General features: G+C 50.0%; 2 protein-coding genes across 5 annotated transcripts in view; one reads left to right on the top strand and one right to left on the bottom strand.

Moving 5' to 3' along the window:
- Positions 1 to 3988, top strand: part of Rexo4 (REX4 homolog, 3'-5' exonuclease) — a 15845-nt gene extending 11857 nt beyond the window's left edge. The window contains exon 9 of one of the 3 annotated variants that reach the window (XM_057755050.1): positions 576 to 3988. The gene's annotated coding sequence lies outside the window, so the exon portion shown is untranslated. Of the gene's footprint in view, positions 1 to 261 lie in introns of all 3 variants that reach the window. The other 2 variants (XM_057755047.1, XM_057755049.1) reach the window with 2 other exon arrangements.
- Stkld1 (serine/threonine kinase like domain containing 1) overlaps positions 1 to 18375 on the bottom strand; it is a 19866-nt gene extending 1491 nt beyond the window's left edge. The window contains exons 1-16 of one of the 2 annotated variants that reach the window (XM_057755045.1): positions 18361 to 18375; positions 16872 to 16964; positions 15086 to 15130; positions 12953 to 13027; positions 11838 to 11942; positions 9973 to 10043; positions 8954 to 9069; positions 7654 to 7772; positions 7285 to 7448; positions 6105 to 6235; positions 5407 to 5490; positions 3239 to 3355; positions 2329 to 2469; positions 1817 to 1945; positions 651 to 779; positions 448 to 576 (exon numbers count right to left, since the gene is read on the bottom strand). In XM_057755045.1, the coding sequence (XP_057611028.1) occupies positions 448 to 576; positions 651 to 779; positions 1817 to 1945; positions 2329 to 2469; positions 3239 to 3355; positions 5407 to 5490; positions 6105 to 6235; positions 7285 to 7448; positions 7654 to 7772; positions 8954 to 9069; positions 9973 to 10043; positions 11838 to 11942; positions 12953 to 13027; positions 15086 to 15130; positions 16872 to 16964; positions 18361 to 18375 (1663 nt within the window). The remainder of the gene's footprint in view (positions 1 to 447; positions 577 to 650; positions 780 to 1816; positions 1946 to 2328; positions 2470 to 3238; positions 3356 to 5406; positions 5491 to 6104; positions 6236 to 7284; positions 7449 to 7653; positions 7773 to 8953; positions 9070 to 9972; positions 10044 to 11837; positions 11943 to 12952; positions 13028 to 15085; positions 15131 to 16871; positions 16965 to 18360) is intronic. The other variant, XM_057755046.1, reaches the window with a different exon arrangement.

Below are 18375 nucleotides of genomic sequence, written 5' to 3'. Positions count from 1 at the left end.
CTTGGAGACAGACCTATATGTAGGAAATCCATGCAGCTGTGGGTATCCCATGTGTATAGGTGGGGAGGTGGTCCCAAGACACCAAAATAGAGAAGTCCCAACGGGATTTCCTGAAGACTGGTTTTTCCTGTTCCAGTTTGGGGTCACCTGGTGGACATCACTGCAGGGAGCTAGCTTTGTTTGTTTGTTTTGTTTTTGTTTTTTTTTTTTAAAGATTTATATATTATGTATACAATGTTTTGCCTGTATGTGTCCCTGCAGGCCAGAAGTTGGCACCAGGTTTTTTTATTACAGGTGGTTGTAAGCCACCATGTGGTTGCTGGGAATTGAACTCAGGACCTTTGGAAGAACAATCAGTGCTCTTAACTGCTGAGCCATCTCTCCAGCCCCGGGAGCTAGCTTCTGTCCCACCTCCATGGTGGCAGTCTGTCTTTTTCCCAGACTTACCAGACACCTTTGCAAGACTGGCCAGGCCACGACAAACATTGTTCACCAGCAGAACTCTGCCAGGGCACAGCTGAATGCTTCTCAGGAATAGCTCTACCACCTTCTCAAACTGACTCTCCTTTATGCAGCCTACAGAGCATAAACTTTGTTGCCTTATGTGTCCTGGGTCACCCTCCCTGTTACCAAGACCTCAGGCTGCTCACCCAACAAGGACAGCATCCAGAGCACCGCACAGCCAGCTTCAGCTATTTCCACGTCCTCGGGGTGCATGGCCAGCACCGAGGTGACCGTGACTGAGAGCTTCTGCAAGGGCTCTTTGTCCAAAGTGGCAGCTAGAATGAGGACAAGGGCGGGAGACACCATGCCAGGTATGAAGAGAGGTACCTGCTGCATGTGTACCTCTCCACACTGCTCTCTCCCACCAACAACAGCAGAGGACAATCAAGGGGACAGATGTCCTCAGAGATGGAAACTGGGGCTTTCCAATGCCAGCGTCTACTGTAGACTCATCAGTAGAGATGAGGACTTTCTGCACTTGTGGCATTAGCAGGATCTCTGCAGTTTTCTGGAGCTGCCATGGCTAGGAACCCTCTCTCCTAGAGCAAAACAGTATCTAGAAGAGGGGGAACGACAGGCACCGGAACCCCCATCTTTTTTTTTTTAAATATTTATTTATTATGTATACAATGTTCTGTCTGTGTGTGTTTGCAGACCAGAAGAGGGGAGCAGACCTCGTTACAGATGGTTGTGAGCCACCATATGGTTGCCGGGAATTGAACTCATGACCTTTGGAAGAGCAGGCAATGCTCTTAACCACTGAGCCATCTCTCCAGCCCCAGAACCCCCATCTTAAAACAAAAACCAGGATAGGGCATCAAATTCTGGCTGACCTCTAAAGCCAGGGCTGCCTACTCACTGGACAGGCATCCTGAAGGCCTTCCTCTCTTATCTCGCTTGTGTCTCACTGTGCCCCTATGCTAGGCTCTCAGAAGAGCCCCATAGGGCTGGGGTTGCCCTCCTGTGCTTAAGGGATAAGATAGAGAGCTGCGGTTCTCAACCTGTAGGTTGTAACAGACTGAGAACTGCTGATATAGAGGCTCTACTATGGTGGCGCTCAACCTTCCTAATACTGTGACCCTTTGATACAGTACCTTGTGTTGTGGTGACCCCTAACCATAAAGTTATTTCATTGCTACTTCATAACTAATTGTGCTGGTGTTACAAATCATAATGTATATCTGTTTTCTGACGGTCTTAGACAACCTCTGTGAAAAGGTTGTTCAGCCCCCAAAGGGGTCGCAATCTACAGGTTGAGAGCCACTGCTTTAGCAGGTCTCATGCAGTGGGGCTTGTAAAGGGAGGGCCTCACCATCTATCAGGAGAGACCAGAGCAGGCTCAGGATAGCAAGGCAGATGTCCCTGTCCTCCTGGAAGTGGTCCAGGTGCTCTTGGGCAAGCAGAAACAACCCCTCCTCCTCCAGCTCTTCAGAGATCAACCCTGTGGACAACCACAAACACTTGGAGGAAAGGTATCTAAAAAGCCTTTTCCCAGTGGGCTGATGCAATCCCTAGCCTGCCTGGCTGGTCTATTATACCTACCTCTAATAAGCCTCTCACCCAAATGGGCTTAGTGTAGGTAAGAAGCCAAAGACGTGGAGTGGCTCAGTGTCTAACCTTGACCTGACCTGTTAACTACCCATTTGATTCTTGGCCACTGTCCTCAGCTTCCAAGTAGTACCCATGGCTGCCATTAAGAGCAGAGAACAGTATGGCTATCCATCTTGAGAATGAGCTCTTCTCCTGCCCATCTCCCAAGGCCTCTGTTCTGTTCCTGGATTTTTAGAGTAGAAAGGAAGGACAGAAAAAGACCAGCACACTCACCTTGGCTGGAGATGATAGTGAGCAGGTTGTAAACCATGGTAATAAGCCTTTCAGAATCGGGGTGGCTCCTCAAGGCATTCATCAGGAAAGAGATGATAAAATGGTCCCTTGGGATCTCAGCTTCTGAGTCTTGTGCCAGTGCTGATGGAGCCAGACGAAGAACGTGGATTAACCCCACAGTTGGGGCTCTAAGGGCGAGCCTAGTGGGTACAGCATCATCTCTTTGAATTAAAGAAACTGATCTGCCTATTATTTAGGCACTGGTCGGGTCTTTGTAAAGATGGGGGCCTTGCTCACCAACAAGCTTATAGCATCTAGTTCCAGTTCTGGCCTCCAAGACCTTGCTGGGTCCTTCCCAATGAATATTTAGTAGAATTTGTGGGCTCTTGCTTGGTGGTAGAGTACTTACCTAGTATGCAAGAGGACCTGGATTTGATTACCCCCTCTTCCCTGAAAATAGACACAATCTGTGTAGTGGTTAGGCCCTCAGTATTAAGACTAGAAAGGTAAAGGGGTAACTAGATGCTCCAGACTTAAAGATGTAGCTTGTTTTCTTCCTGTTCCTGAGTGCTGGGGGAGCTCAGCGGCAGAGTGCTATCCCCCTGCTGGCAGTCACACCCTCCAAGCCTCTCCTGGCTAAGCCCACTAGACAGACCATCCTGTCCAGCTCCTATGATAGAGCTGGGGAACAGTCGAGAGAGACAGGCTTATCCAGGGTCCCTGGCCCCATGTAGACCCGGTGAGTGCAGACGTTAATTATGCCCTCTCTCACTCTGAGATGGAGTTACATAGGCGCAGAAGGGAACAACAGACTGGAAAGACAGATGCTGGGGATGAGTGGGAAGTTGGAGGAGCTGGTGAGGCAGAGGACCCAGGAGGGTGGGGCTTCTCCATCCAGTCTGGTGCCTACCTTGGCCCAGAACACGCAGCAGCAGGGAGCAGGTGCTGAGCAGAATGTCCAGGATCCTCTCGTGCTGCTTGATGATGTTGAGCACCTCCTCCACCAGCTCTGGGGGCCATGGCAAGCCTGTACCACACATAGCACAGTGAGGCACAGGAGCAGCCGGGCTGTGTGACCCAGAGGCTGCTGGGAGCCCGCTAGTGAATACAGAGGATCCATGTGGGTGAACACAAGGGCAGAGAAGGATGACCAGCCCGTGTGTTCATGGAGCTCATGAAGCAGACCATCTGCCAAGGTCCACATCCTGTGTTGTCCAGGCTAACTTGGAGTTCCTGGGCTGTAGTGGTTTTCTTGCCTCAGCCTCTTGAGTAAAAGACCACAGGCACAATGACACCATGCCCAGCTCTGCCAAGGCGTATACTTGGAGCAGCTTCATGAAGCAAGTCTTCTCAGCTCACTTTCAGATACCAAAGCTGAGAGCCAATGATGGCTGGAGAGATGGCTCAGAGGTTAAGAGCACTGACTGCTCTTCCAGAGGTCCTGAGTTCAAGTCCCAGCAACCACATGGTGGCTCACAACCGGCTATAATGAGATCTGGTACCCTCTTCTGGTGTGTAAATGCATAATAAATTTTTTAAAAAATTGATGTGGGCTGGAGAGATGGCTCAGTGGTTAAGAGCATTGCCTGCTCTTCTAAAGGTCCTGAGTTCAATTCCCAGCAACCACATGGTGGCTCACAACCATCTGTAATGAGGTCTGGTGCCCTCTTCTGGCCTGCAGGCATACACACAAACAGAATATTGTATACATAATAAGTAAATAAATAAATATTTTAAAAAATGGATGTGTAAACCCAGCCCCTGTGGCTGTCACTGTCTTGAGACTTGGCTTATGAAAACGATGTCAGATCGAGGACCACTTGTGCCCAGGAAATAGCCACAGGAAGTTCACTCTGACGAGGCTGAGGAAGAGGCAGCTCTGGGGTGGTGGATGAGGTCCACTGTTGGGCTTATTATCCAGAAAGACAACTGCCTTGTCCTGGGCTTTATCTCGGCTACAGTCCCACTATAAAAGGGACTTCGGGAGAGTAATGGCCAATATGAGGGGCTGTTAACTCATTAGGAGTCACACATCAGCCTCCTTGTAACCTCTGCTGTCCTAACCACTCAAACAGATCTTTGGTGTCCTCTGGATGTGTTTTGTGGATGGACAGGTAGATGGAGGAATGGGTAAGACGGGTGAGTGAGCAGATGGCGGAAGGAAGGAAGTGACAAACTAGCTGGAGGGAAGGGTGTATGGATGGTATACGAGTATGACATGGGAGCAGGAGAGACAGGAAAGCGTGTCTTCAGACATTTAAAATTTCCCAAGAAGCTGACTACCCATCAGAGGTAATGCTGGAAAAGAGCTGTTCTCGAGCATTCTGGTAGGAAGGCAAGTTGGTGTGCTTGTGGAGGATGGTATGCAGCTTTTACACTCTGATATCCAGGGGTACAAGCACGTGCAGCCACATATGCCAAGTGACCAGTATGCCAGGTGGTCAATCGTGGTGCTATTTATAAAAATGGAAAATGAGAAGTAAGCAGATGCCCACTGTAGAGATGGTGGGACAGATGGATGAGTCTCTTCAACCAGGTGTGATGGTGCACAGTTGTAAGAACTCTAGGGGCAGAGGCAGAAGGACCACAAGTTCAAGGACTTTTTGGACTACACAGTGAGTTTGAGACCAGCATGAGCAACTTAGTAAGACCCTTTCTGAAACTTTAAAAACAAGCAACAACAACAAAAGCCCCCGAAGAGCTGGGGAAGTAGTTCAGCAGTGAAACAGTTAACCAGCATTGTACAAGTCTCAGTATGTAGTACCACTACCACCCCCAGAAGTGGTCCATCGTTTCTTTTTTTAAACAAGGCCTTTCTCCTATAGATCAAGTTGTCCAGGTCTCAGTCCTCTTGCCTCAGCCTTCCTAATGCTAGATGAATTTCCTGTTGACCTGCTGAAATCATGCGGAAAAGCCAGCCTCTCTCCTACCCTCCTCTGCTAGTAAGCATGGGATCAGGAAGAATTCCAGTTAGCAGCCTGAAATGAAAGGCTGGCAGTTCCCACCTCCATCCACACTGCTCCATTTCCACCTCCCAGCCTTTCCCGGGAGCCTGGGGGGAGGTGCCTGCACCGTTACCTAGATCTTCCTCTGGCATTGTCACAAGCTTATTAAGGGCCCTGAGCTGGACTTCTGGTCGGGTGGAGAAATTCTGCATGACATCTGCAGGAACAAGAACATATAGGAAGCCTACTGAGGGCCATGCCTGCTGTCATACACTCTGGCACACAGGAAGCACACAGCAAGTGAGGAAGACACCCGGCGTCCAGGGTGTGGAGTCAAAGGGCATAGGACTCTGGACAACATGGACCCTGAACAGGTCTTAACCACACAGGGGATATGTCCAGTGGGAGCAGGGGATGGAGGAGCGGGGAAAACACAGGCAGGGCCAGACTGCTTAGAGCCAGGGCAGGGTATACAGCGTGTACAGGGGGGGAGCCTGGAAACTGACCACTCACTAATCATGCATAAGCAGCAGGTCTAGGACCAAGTTGTGGGAGACACTAAGCCTCTAAAACTAATGCCAAAGCCAGGCGGTGGTGGCGCACGCCTTTAATCCCAGCACTTGGGAGGCAGAGGCAGGTGAATCTCTGTGAGTTCGAGACCAGCCTGGTCTACAAGAGCTAGTTCCAGGACAGGCTCCAAAACCACAGAGAAACCCTGTCTCGAAAAACCAAAATAATAATAATAATAAAGAAAAAAATAAAAATAAAAAAAATAAAACTAATGCCAAGGCCACAGCAGCTCCCAGCACTGTCCCATGTCCCCACTGTCACCTAAGACGTTGGCCATGTTGCCTTCCAGTAGCACATCAGTGATGAAAATGGGAACCGCCTGCCGGTGCATGTTCAGAGCAACACAGGAGTTTCTGAAGGAGCTGCTCATGAAGGTGATTCGGATCACATCCCTGGCAAAGGGTCAGAGAATACAGGTGGCTTTCCATAGGAGCCTCCCTCTGCCTTGGGCTGTGGGTGACCCATAGTGGCAGATGCTAAACAGCAGTCTTCCTGGTGGGTAGGGCTTCACTGTGTCTCACGTGTAGCTAGTAACCATCTTTATAGTTCCATTTACAGGAACCTGCTCTACTCTATGAAGTAGACTCTATCTGTGGAAGGGCCCTCAAGGATGGTCCTGGGTCCAGAACTTTGGCTTTATGCCCCTTTCTTCCTTAAAATCATGAACACTGGGTGGTGGTTGCACACGCCTTTAATCCCAGCACTCAGGAGGTAGAGGCAGATGAATCTCTTGAGTTCTAGACCAGCCTGGTCTACAAAGGGAGTTCCAGGACAGCCAGGGCTGCACAGAGAAACCCTGTCTTGAGAAAAAAAAAAAAAAAAAAGGAGAGAGAGAAAGCAGAAGAAAATAATAAATAAGCCAGGTATGGTGGCACACACCTTTAATCCCAGTACTTGGGAGACAGAGGCAGGTGGATCTCTGAATTTGAGGCCAGATTGGTCTACAAAGCTAGTTCCAGGATGGCTAGGGCAGGTACAGAGAAACTGTCTCCAAAACCCAAGCCGAACAAAAACATGACAGGTTTTCTGACTGACATTATTAGAACAGAAACTTCCTGGGCTCCTGAAAGTGATACGTGTCTTTGAAGTTGTTCTACACTCAGTGGGAAAGTAGAGCTGCTTGCATATCTCTCTCTCTCTCTCTCTCTCTCTCTCTCTCTCTCTCTCTCTCTCTCTCTCTCTCTCTCTCTCTTTTAAGCCAGATGTACACAACTTAATTCCAGCAGTCAGGAACTAAGGATTCAGAGCTAGTCTGGGCCACAGAGTGAGACCCAATTTAGAAAAACAAAACCAAAAAACCCCAGCATATGCTCAAGATTAGTGGCTGCCAGGTACTTGAGGAATATATGTGGACCAATCAGGACAGCTTTCCGTGTGTGAAGGTGGGAAGATGCTCAGAGGTACACTGATAGGCTAACAGAAGACCCAGCCCTGGGCTCACTTGATGCCTAGTCGATCAGAGGGATTGATGTGCAGCATGTAGGGCAGAAGCAAACAGAAGATCTCTGCACCGGGGATCTTCTTCTCCTCCATAGACTTCAGGATGGGCTTCAGGCTGCCTGGCTGTTGGCGGATGCCCTTCCGCAGGTGCATGGCTTCTGTGTCCTTCAAGGAAAAAGAGCATCTGACTTGGACTTCTCTGAGCCATGAAGATGACTGCTGCTATCAGTGTTCCCTCACCAGGCTGAGCAAGAGCTGAGGCAGGGGCCTGGGGAAAGTGTACATCCTATATCCTACATGGAACAGAGAGAAAGTCAGGGTAGAATGGTAATAAGAATGAGGGCAGGTGGCTTCTCCACAAGACACTTACATCCAGGAAGGAGCAAGTAGCCATGTCTAGAATGATGCAGCCCAGGGACCAGATGTCAGATTTGCAGGTGAAGGAGAATTTGAGAGTTTCAGGAGCCATCCAGGACTTATGGCAGGGATCTGTGGGCAAGATCAAGGGAAACAGAGCAGAGCAAACCTACCTCAGCACTACCACTCCCCTTTTGGGTGTTTTGAGAGAGGATCACCTATATCCCATATTGGTCTTTCTGCCTCCTAGTGCTGAGACATCAGGCTTGCTCCAGCACACTCAGCCACACTGTCCCCATTTTAGTATTCCTTTGCAAGGGCTCACGTCAGGAACCCTTCGGTCGCCCTCCTTGGGCCAGATGATAATCGCAAGCTGTAGCAATGAGCCCACTGTTGGGACAGACCTTAACCTCACCAGGGAGGCCTGTCCATCTGGGTGCTATCTGGCAGGCTGGCCCAAGTGGCTGCCTATCAGTGTGGCAGCAAGCAAGAGATGAGAAAGACATATTCCAGAAAAACTAAAGTGTGGCCTTCTTTGAACAGCTTATCCCTTCTAAATGTCAGGACCTCAGGGCAAAGTTCTGGCTGCCCTGCCTCATTCCTAAACCTGAGCCCTGCAAAAAGAACTGAAAGTACAGGGCCCTTGCCCTGTTCTATCAGCATACCTGGCCTCAGGTAGTCACTTCATTTCCCAGTCAGACGGCAAAGGTCAGACTCCAAGGACACACACCATCGACACCTCCAAACCACCCTTCCGTGTGCCCACCTAATCGCCAGTCCATGCATCCATCTGTCTGCCCGTTCACCTACTCACTCACCCATACTCTGTGTGCCAAGGACAACCTCTGCCACCACAGGACTCTGACTTCTCTCCCAGGGTTGCTCTGTCAATCTGGGGCAGCTGTTAACAGGCTTGCTACTCCACCCCTTTTACCCTACCATCTTTTCATCCCCTGGGCTATTTTGGACCTCTGTGGATCATGCATGGTCAGTGCCTATATCCCAGAGGATTTGTGTAACACTAAATGCAGCTTCTGTCCTTCTTGGACGCTCTCTTCCCTACAAGAATCAGCATCTTTAGAGGCCCACGACCATTGCTGTGCTTCTGAGGGCTCCTTCTCACAGGCTGGCATCCTCTGGGCACTGCGCCTCACCCACAGCAGCATGTCTACTGTGTTATGCCCTAGGTAGGAGGTCTCTGGACCATCTGAGCCAAAAAGCCCAGCCCTAAGAGTAGCCATTGCACTCTGGATGCCAAGAACCACCACCTCCCTTGCCACTCATTCCTAGACACCCCCCCCCCCCCCGGCCACCTTCTTCTGCTCGGACATTCCACTTGGCTTCATGTGTCATCAGTGCCTGGGAGCTCAAGTCCTGCAGTTTGCAGTAGTTTTCGTTGACAAGGGCGATGTTGGAAGGCTTCAGGTTCCTGCAACCAAAAGCAGGGACCCCTGGTTCCATGCAGCAGCCTAGGCAGGGCTAGCACATACCCGAGCCTTAAGCCTGCTCTCCCAAACCAGGTCCAGCCCTTTTCACTCTTCAAGAAAATGCAGCAGGGCAGTGGTGGCGCATGCCTTTAATCCCAGCACTTGGGAGGCAGAGGCAGGCGGATCTCTGTGAGTTCGAGACCAGCCTGGTCTACAAGAGCTAGTTCCAGGACAGGCTCCAAAACCACAGAGAAACCCTGTCTCGAAAAACCAAAAAAAAAAAAAAAAAAAAAAAAAAGAGAGAGAAAATGCCATGCTCATATTAAAATACTGAATTGTTCCGGGCAGGACAGAAACCCAGACAACAAAATATGACTTCTATTCAGTTTCTCTACATTAGGGAAGACCCCTTCTCCACTGAAAGTACAAGCACTGAGACCCCTTATTAGAGAAGGTACCTATTATTCTGTACCGTTGGTGACATGACATTAACATGGGCACCCATTCACTTTGCACGTATGGCCCGTGTTGGTGGAAGCTATTTCCCAGATCTTCCCACTGTAGATCTTGGGCCTGAAGCTGGGTGCAGGGGTCAAAGGATAGGCCTGGATTGCCCCGACTCATACTGGCCTGTCCAGAGGCTGTGCTACTGCAGGCAACCTCACCTCTCTTCGTTGGCATCTTATCTCTGTTCCCTTGCCCTTTAGAACCACCCCACCCGGCCCCCACACTCTCACAGCCCTGTGACTCTGGGGTGAGTCAGGCGCTCAGAGGCTTCATGGGGAGGTGCCCTGTTCTCTCAGACAGCAGAAGGGGAGTTCAAAGAAGATGCCCCATCCTGCTCAGATCTGGCCCCCGGGCCTTGGCATCTGGACCTGGGAGTTTTGGACAGTCCCCATCGTCACCTGTGAATGATGTTGAGCTGGTGCAGGTACTCGATGGCATCCAGCAATTGGCTCAGCATGGTGTGCATCCACTGAGGAAGAAGTAGGGGATGCAGTGTTGGAAGGGGCCTGGGAACTCCCAAAAGGGCGGTCTCCGCAGAGCTGGGTGCATATGACCATACAGTCAGTAGGGCAGTGACATGCTGGAGATGCTGGGTGCCCTGGGGCCGCCAGTGGCCACTCTGTCGAATGTGACCCCTGTGGGGACCGCAGATGCTAAAGCCTGCAGTACCTGTCAGAGCTTGCACTTTATGCTGTCAGAGTGAAAAGAGCCTGTGAGAACACATGGGAATAGCAGAATGCACCTAGTGCTCATGGCTGCCATTTTCAAACAGTATACCTAGGACTCCTGAGACCCACATTAGAGTCCAGAGATACCCTGAGGTGCCAGAGACTGGCTGGGTAGCAGGAAGCCCATATCCTCCCACTGTGGCCCCTATCCTGATTGATAGAGGAGCTCACTTAATGGTTCTGTGAACATTTCTGTTTCCCAGATTTCTACCAATGTCAAAGGTGCAAGCCCATCCCAGAGCCTGCCCCTGAGGTGCAAGCAATGAAATGAGCTACATGCCTCCTCTGAGCCTCTCGGGGAGATGGTGTCTGGCCCACAGGTGCACAGAAAGTCTCAAATGGAAGCATGATCAGATCATCTCTGGAGGGTACTAGGCCCAAAGGTAAAAGTGAAAGATTATAAGGGTCTAGAAGAAAACTAAGGAAAGCCCTGTGACCTCTGACCAAAAGGTCCTGACCGCAGGAGGACATCCATCAACTGGCCTCCATTACACCAAGAACTGCCTATCACAAGGTGGTATCAAACAAGTGAACTGGCAAGCCCCACACTGATATCTACCATATGTAAAGAATGTCTACAAATCAACAAGAAAAAAATTTGAATGGGCAGAGGCGTTAAATGTGCAGAGGAGGTAAACAGGCGGAGAAGAAAAACTCTGAATGGCCAAAATGTTGCTGGAGGCCTATAATTCCAGAACTGAGTGAGTTCATGGTCACCTCAAAAAATAAAGCAAAACAACAATAACAAAAAAACACAACATAACAAACAAAAGCACATATCTAAAAATGTGTTTCCCAGGTCTAATGACAGGAAGGTACAAATTAAAGTCATAACAAAATGTCACTAGCTCCTGAACTCTTGACAGGGAAAACACAGGCCCCATGATAACTGACCAGAGGACCAAATGGAAGGGGAGCCCTCTTTGCTTCTGGGGAAGGTAAACCCTGACCAACTAGCTTCTGCTAGAATGCTTACTGAAACCACATCTTCTCCTGTCGGGCCCAGCAACCCAGTCCTGGATGATTAGGCAAGAAACGAGCCCTTCCCCAATGCTCCTGGCAGCCTTACTCTACAGCCCTGACTGGGGGTGACCAAAGGCTCATCTGTGCAGGAGAGGCAGACCCACTGGGCACTGCCTTGCCGTGAACAAAGTTGTCTAGCTGACCACAGGGAGAAGCAAGTCATGGCTAGACCTGAAAGGCATAGGGCTGAGTGGACAACATGTATTCGAGCTACACACTGAACTCACCTTGATGACCTCTAGGAAGTGTGTTAAAGTCTCTGGAAGCAGAACCCCATCAGTTGCTTCTGCCTTGCAACTTTCTGGATCCTAAGGATGTCTAACCCTTAGCACTGGGCTGCTGGTGGTATGTGCACAGTCCATCAAAATATGCAACTGAGATACGTGCATATTGTGGTGGAATGCCTCTGTACATGGAAGAGAAACCTAAGGCCAGACCCTTCGGCTCCTCTGTCTCCTACTGCAGGGACTTTTAGGTGGCCACCAGACTTGGTGGCTCAGAGTGTCTCTTACCTCAGAGTCAATAGTCTCTTTTCTATTCCTCTTATACTCCAAGACATTCTGGAAGGTTCCTTTGGCGTAATAGTCCATCACCAGGCAGAGGAACAGAGAGGAGATCTGTCAGAACACAAGGCCCCTTAACCAATTGCTTAAATCCTGGGTCTGGGGGCTGTGTAGGACCCCTTACTCCAGGGCATCTTCCAATGGCCACCGTCTGTGGTGGCAATGAATGGTAGCACTGCCCAGTGGGGCCCCCTTACTCTCTTGTGCCCATTCCTATGCCGTACTGCAGCAGGCCCTGTGGTTGTTCCTGGCCTCTGTGCGTGCAAAGCCCTTTGTGGAACTGTCCTTACTCCTCGATTGGTGAACAGTTCCTCTCTTAAGACTCTGGGAGCTCCTCTGAGGATCCCACCCTGCCCAGGGCCCAATTGTAGCCAGTGGCCAGCTCTGTTTCCTCCAGTGAAACGTCCTCTCTGAAAGCAGTGGGGTGCTTGGGAAACTCTGAGGGGTGCATGCAGTGAGTGCCCTCCCTAGCCCCTAGTTGTCAACCCAGCAGGGAAACTGATGTGGAGATGGGACAGAGTGGAGGCCCCTCTGCCCCCTCTGCCCCCTCTGCAGGTGGGCTTTAGGAAAGCCCTACTCATTACCGAGACAAGAAGTCCTTTGCCAATAGGGCACAGGTCTGGGAAGCCCCACCTAGGATCCACTAACTGTGAGGCACGGGGCTTCAGACTCCATCATGAACTGAGAATAGTGTTCCCACCCTGCTCTCCTATTTAGTAACTGTTCTGGAGCCAGGAGAGTAATGAGTCCACAGCGTTGGGACAATTGAGGGAGGGAACAGAAGAGCAGCTTCCTAGTATCAGCCCCTTCCACAGAAGCCAAAACCCCACCATTAAAGATGCTGTCTGCAGCCTAGCACCTGACCTCCTGTTTTAACTGACTTCTACCCGAAGTACCCGGAAGTGGTTTTTCTTAGCCTCAGCTTTCATGTGTGAAAGTGGCTGACAGGGCTCCTGTGCTGAGGCTGTTAGAGGAGCATTTGAGATCACACACAGGAGCCAGGCGATGCCGGCCTCTCAGGGTTCCGTGCTGTCAGTGGCTGGGCTGTAGGTGCTCCAACCCACCTCATTGTTCCACATGATGAACATCTCATGGTACAGAGAGATGTTGGGGTGCTGGAGCTTCATCAGGGACATCAGCTGTACAGAGAGGGAACAGAGTGTCTCAGTAAGTACTGCTCTGCTACATGTTCCAACCAAGAGGTGGGCCACCAGCTCTGGGTGGGGGCGTGATGGGTGTGCAAGGAAGCTGTGCAGCCTGCTGGAGAGAGGCCAGGAGGCTGGTGTGGGACTCCAGAGTGGGCGCCAGGAGAGGAGAGACCAGGCTGGGCTGGAGATGGTACTGCGCAAAGTCACAGTGAGAAAAGTACTTAGGAAACAAACCCAGTCAGGCAGCAGAAACGGCAATAGTTTTGCCTGGAAGCTGGGTGGGAAAGCACCCGGCCTGGTGGACGTCATTGGGAATGGACAACATGCCCGTGAGATGGTGGACCCTCCCAGGCTCTTTCCGCATGTCAGAATGTCACTAGGTCCTTCTCTGCCCCAGTGATGCTGTGTATGACACAAGAGATGTTGACTGGCAGTGTGCAGGGACAGGCAACTCCAGAAGGAAACCAAACAGCAAGTGACCATCATGGAGGAGGAGAAGACACACTTCACCTCGGGTGAGATTTCTGGAAAAGCCCAAAGAAACCGCTCATAGCTGCTGTCTATGAAGCTTGAGACTGTGGCCATCTGCAGCTGTGAGGGTAACTTACAGCCCACCGTCCTCCCACCCTTCCCTGGCCCTTCCTTCTTTCGTGCCTCGTGTAGTTGAGGCTGCTGCTTTACCACAGCCACATCTCAGCCTTGAGTCTGAGCCTCACATGCAGGCCAGGCTGCCCTCCAACTCAAGACCCATTCAACGCCAGGACTGGGTGTGCACTGGCACGCTCAGCTAACGGACTGGTTTATGTTTTCTTTGTAAATATTTTCTCTGCGTGCCTCCAAAGTTTGTACTGTTCTTCTTTTTTTAGAAGAAAAAAATTCCTGTTCAGTGCTGGCGATAGAACCCAGGGTTCTGAGCAATTGATGCATAAACCCCACCACCGCACTACAGTCTCAACACTGAAGAAAATCATCTTCAGAAACTGTGAGATGACTCAGTGAGCGAAGGTACAAGGAGAGAACCAATCCCCCAAAGATGTCCTCTGAAGGCCTCAGGTGTGCTATGAGTCACGCATATGCACACGCACATATACACTAAACAAATGTAAAGAAAACAAGAATTTTTTTTTTTTCTCAGACAGGGTTTCTTTGTGTAGCTTTGGTTGTCCTGGAACTAGCTCTGTAGACCAGGTTGGCCTTGAACTCTGAGATCTTCCTGTTGCTGCCTCCTGAATGCTGGGATTAAAGGTGTGTGCCACCACCTTTCAACAAGATTTTTTAAAAAGATGGTTAAAGTGCTTACTTTGAAAACTTGACAATCAAGCCAGGTGTGGTGGCGCATGCTTTTAATCCCAGCACTCTGGAGGAAGCAGAGGCAGGTGGGTCTCTGTGAGTTTGAGGCCAGTTTGAGGTCTACAGGGTGAGTTCCAGGACAGCCAGAATTACATAGTGAGATCCTGTCTTGAAAACAAAACATCAACAAAAACAGAAACAAAAAAAGAAAACACGGGCCGTGTGGTGGTGGTGCACGCCTTTAATCCCAGCACTCGGGAGGCAGAGGCAGGCGGATCTCTGTGAGTTCGAGGCCAGCCTGGTCTACAAGAGCTAGTTCCAGGACAGGCTCTAAAGCTACAGAGAAACCCTGTCTCGAAAAACTAAAAAAAAAAAAAATAAAAAAATAAACAAAAAAGAAAACACGATGATCTGAGTCCAACCCTCAGAACCAGGTGAAGGTGGGAAGAGAGAACTGACTGCACAAAGTTGTCCTCTGACCCCCACACATGGCTGTGCAATGTGATGTCTGTCCCCCTCCAACAATAATAAATAAATACATAAATACACACATGCATAAATACATAAATACATAAATAAAATAGAAAAAGATGGTTAGTGGCAGAGTAGCCATTAAGGCACAGATTCCCAAGTGGCAATTAAGAAGTGGATGTTCTGAGCATGAATTCCCTTTATGACTACTGCAGGCGTCCCTTCATGCTGCCACTCAGGAAGTGGGCACACGGTGTGGTTCCTCTCGGGGGAACCACTCATTATTACCTCCTCCAGGGCCTCATTGGCGTGATGTTCATCAATACACTCCACCTGGAGGGCATAGGCAGATAAGCTCAATTAGCAGACGTGTGGTGAACAGTGGCTGCGACTTACTGTCACTGCTGTCCCGATCACTATCACCGCCATTATCACAGCTATCAGCACCACCCCTCACCTCCAATGCTACCACCCTTCACATCTACTACCTCCGCCTTCATCACCACCTCCACCACCACCAGCTCTCCCACTTCTACCTTTGTCTTCACCTCCTCCACCACCGCATCAACTACCAGCTCCACCACTAGTATCATCATTGCCATCACTGCCGTTTATAGGAAAGTTAGCCAAACATAGTAAAAATCTTTCACTGGGCATGGTGGCATTGTGCTTATGATCCCAGTGCTTAGGAGGCAGAGGCAGGAGATCTCTGTGAGCTTGAGGCCTCCCTGGCCTTATAAGAAAAACCTGGTCCAATCCTGCCTCAAAACCAAACCAAACCACTTATTCTAAAATAACGTAAAGAACAAATTGAACCAGCGATGTTGGGGACAGGATTTAGCTCAGTGGTATAGTTCTGCATGCTTTTAATCCCAGGACTCTAGAGGAAGAGGCAGGCAGATGGATCTCTGTGAATTTGAGGCCAGCCTGGTCTACACAACGAGTTCCAGCACAGCCAGGGCTACATAGAGAGGTCTTCAAACAAAGCAAACAAAACAAAACAAACAAATCGAACCAGTAAAATTGTTCAAAGGTTCCTGAAGTCCTACTCCATGGATTTTTTTCCTAAGGAAGTTATATGTGCTCAAGGGAGGAGACCCTATAAAAATCCCTAAAGATGTTTATCACAGTTGTTTATTCTGCGGAAACACAAATCTAGCTAAAGCCATATGAGAGGACAGGCTGGGCCACGTACAGCGCTGAAGCAGCACTAACTAGCTGGGAGGAAACACAGCTGTCAGATAGGAGAGGAAGCCGCGGTGACCACGTGAGACAGCGTCAATATATGAGATATTATCAACCTCTGTACCCTCCTTACAAACACACAAGGGACCGGAAAGACACACAGGCTCCTGCCTATAACCCTTCACCTGATTTCTATTTAGAAAAACCAAGCTGACCTTGAACTCCAGCTCTAAGGTCTTCCTCCCAAATGCTGTGAGTATATAGTATGCATCAAACCTGATGTGGCTAGCTTTAAAAAAAACAAAACAAAACAAAACAAAACTCTTTTTAATTGCTCAGAAGACAGGCAGCCACTTAGGCCACTGGCCTGTGAGACAAGGCAGCTGATCCCACGGCTAGCTAGGAAGGTGTACAAGGGACTTACAGAGCAGCCACTCCTCTTGGGGTGCTCCTGTGGGTCTACATCCCACCCCAGCTGGGCTAGTTCTGTGGCCTTTGCTAAGTCTCTGTGACCCTCCCCCCCTCGCCACACTTTCGGTCAGATCAATGGTTCTGTATGTACTAAGTAGTACTGTGTTACTGCTTATCAAATTCAAATCCTCTCGGAAGCTGCAACCCTGGTGAGGATGGACTCCTGACGGGGTTGATGGAGCCAGTGAGATGACAGCAGGCATGTAGACAAGCATTGGGGTTAGCAGAGCCAAACAGTGTCTTTCCTCACCAAGGCGTGTGTGCGTGGGAATAGATGGAACTCCAGGAAGTCCCACAGTACAGCCTACCCCACCAGGCTTCCTGGGCATCCTGGGCGTCAGAGAGGCCTCTCTGACCTGGGATGGTGAGCTTGGAACTGGAAACCGTAGCCCATGGCTCACAGAGCTCTGTTCCTTACCTGCTTTAGCATGTACTTGTGGTCAGTTTCCGCTTCCATATCCACCACTACCAGGTTCACTCCTAAGGCCCCAGGACGGAACTCTTGCAAAATCTACCCTCGAGGAAGAGAGAGGCTGTGAGGAAGTGCACACTGCTCTGTTTCCCACAGGTGCTGACTGCACACTGGGCCCGCCAAAGCAAGCATCTTCTCTCAATCTTGCTGTGGAGGAAACGGTCTCAGGTGACTGGGAAACCCTCCGTAGTGGTGGAGCCAATACAGTCTCCCTGGAAACTCATTCTGGAACATTTAATTTACAGCCTCATGACCCTCTTCCAGTCTGACAGTAAGAGCAAGCTGCCCTGGGACAAGGGGCTTAGAGGTTCTAAACCATAGCAACACCATCTTCCAGCGCCCCTCTCCAAAGAGAGCATCCCAACAAGGCTCTGTGATCGGTGAAACTGGTGCTGTCACAGCCTCCCTGGGGCTCAGCACTACAGGAAGTACTGCACGGCCACCCCTGGTGACCTGCACTGATGCTAGCTACCTGAGAGATACTGAGGCCCAGGGAGCAAGGTCCTTGCCTGAGTATATAGCACTCTGGGGTCTGAGCCAGAGCTTGTGATGGAAGCCACACCCTCAGAGTTGGCCTGCAAGGTCAGGGCTGTGGGGTAGAGGGTGGCTGAGATCTCTGAGTGCGGAGACAGTTATCAGGGTGGGGGGAGGGGACAAGATACCTAGAGGAAGTGCTGGAAGGATAGAATCCGGGAGTCCTAGGAGAGCTGACCACAGCATCAAAACTATGTTATTATTTTTAATTTTTTTTTTTTTTGCTTTAAAAGTTCCTGTTTCAAGCCGGGCGGTGGTGGCGCACGCCTTTAATCCCAGAACTCGGGAGGCAGAGGCAGGCGGATCTCTGTGAGTTCGAGACCAGCCTGGTCTACAGAGCTAGTTCCAGGACAGGCTCCAAAGCCACAGAGAAACCCTGTCTCGAAAAAACCAAAAAAAAAAAAAAAAAGTTCCTGTTTCATTAATGCCTGTAAACTTCAGAGAATCCTGCAAAAGGGAGGAAAATCTAACCCACGAAAGCGGAGCTTTTATTGGCTGAGTCTAACATTTAATGAGGGTGACATGGAAGGGTGGGAGGGCAGTTTTGTGTTTTTGGTTTTTCAAGACAGGGTTTCTCTGTAACTTTGGAGCCTGCCTAGAACTAGCTCTTGTAGACCAGGCTGGCCTCGAACTCACAGAGAAAAAAGGGCAGTTTTAAAAGAACATCCATTCAGGTTTTTGTTCCTAGACCCAAGCGTACAGACACACGGGGGGAAGGGGCATATGCATCATTCTCCAACCAGAGGTCAGATTGGGGGTTGGTCATCATTTTAGGGAGGGAAACTGAGGCCCTGGGAGGCAAAGCACTCGAAGAAAGGCACTAGCGGGATTATGGGGTCAGATTGTGATAGAGGCTGGTCCTCGGACCTGCCCCCCACTGTCCACGGACCCTGGGCAGCACCTGATACTTTTCCAT

The sequence above is a fragment of the Chionomys nivalis genome, chromosome 22, assembly GCF_950005125.1.
Source record: "Chionomys nivalis chromosome 22, mChiNiv1.1, whole genome shotgun sequence".
In the NCBI taxonomy this organism is placed as follows: domain Eukaryota; kingdom Metazoa; phylum Chordata; class Mammalia; order Rodentia; family Cricetidae; genus Chionomys; species Chionomys nivalis.
This window is presented reverse-complemented; position numbering and strand designations above follow the sequence as displayed.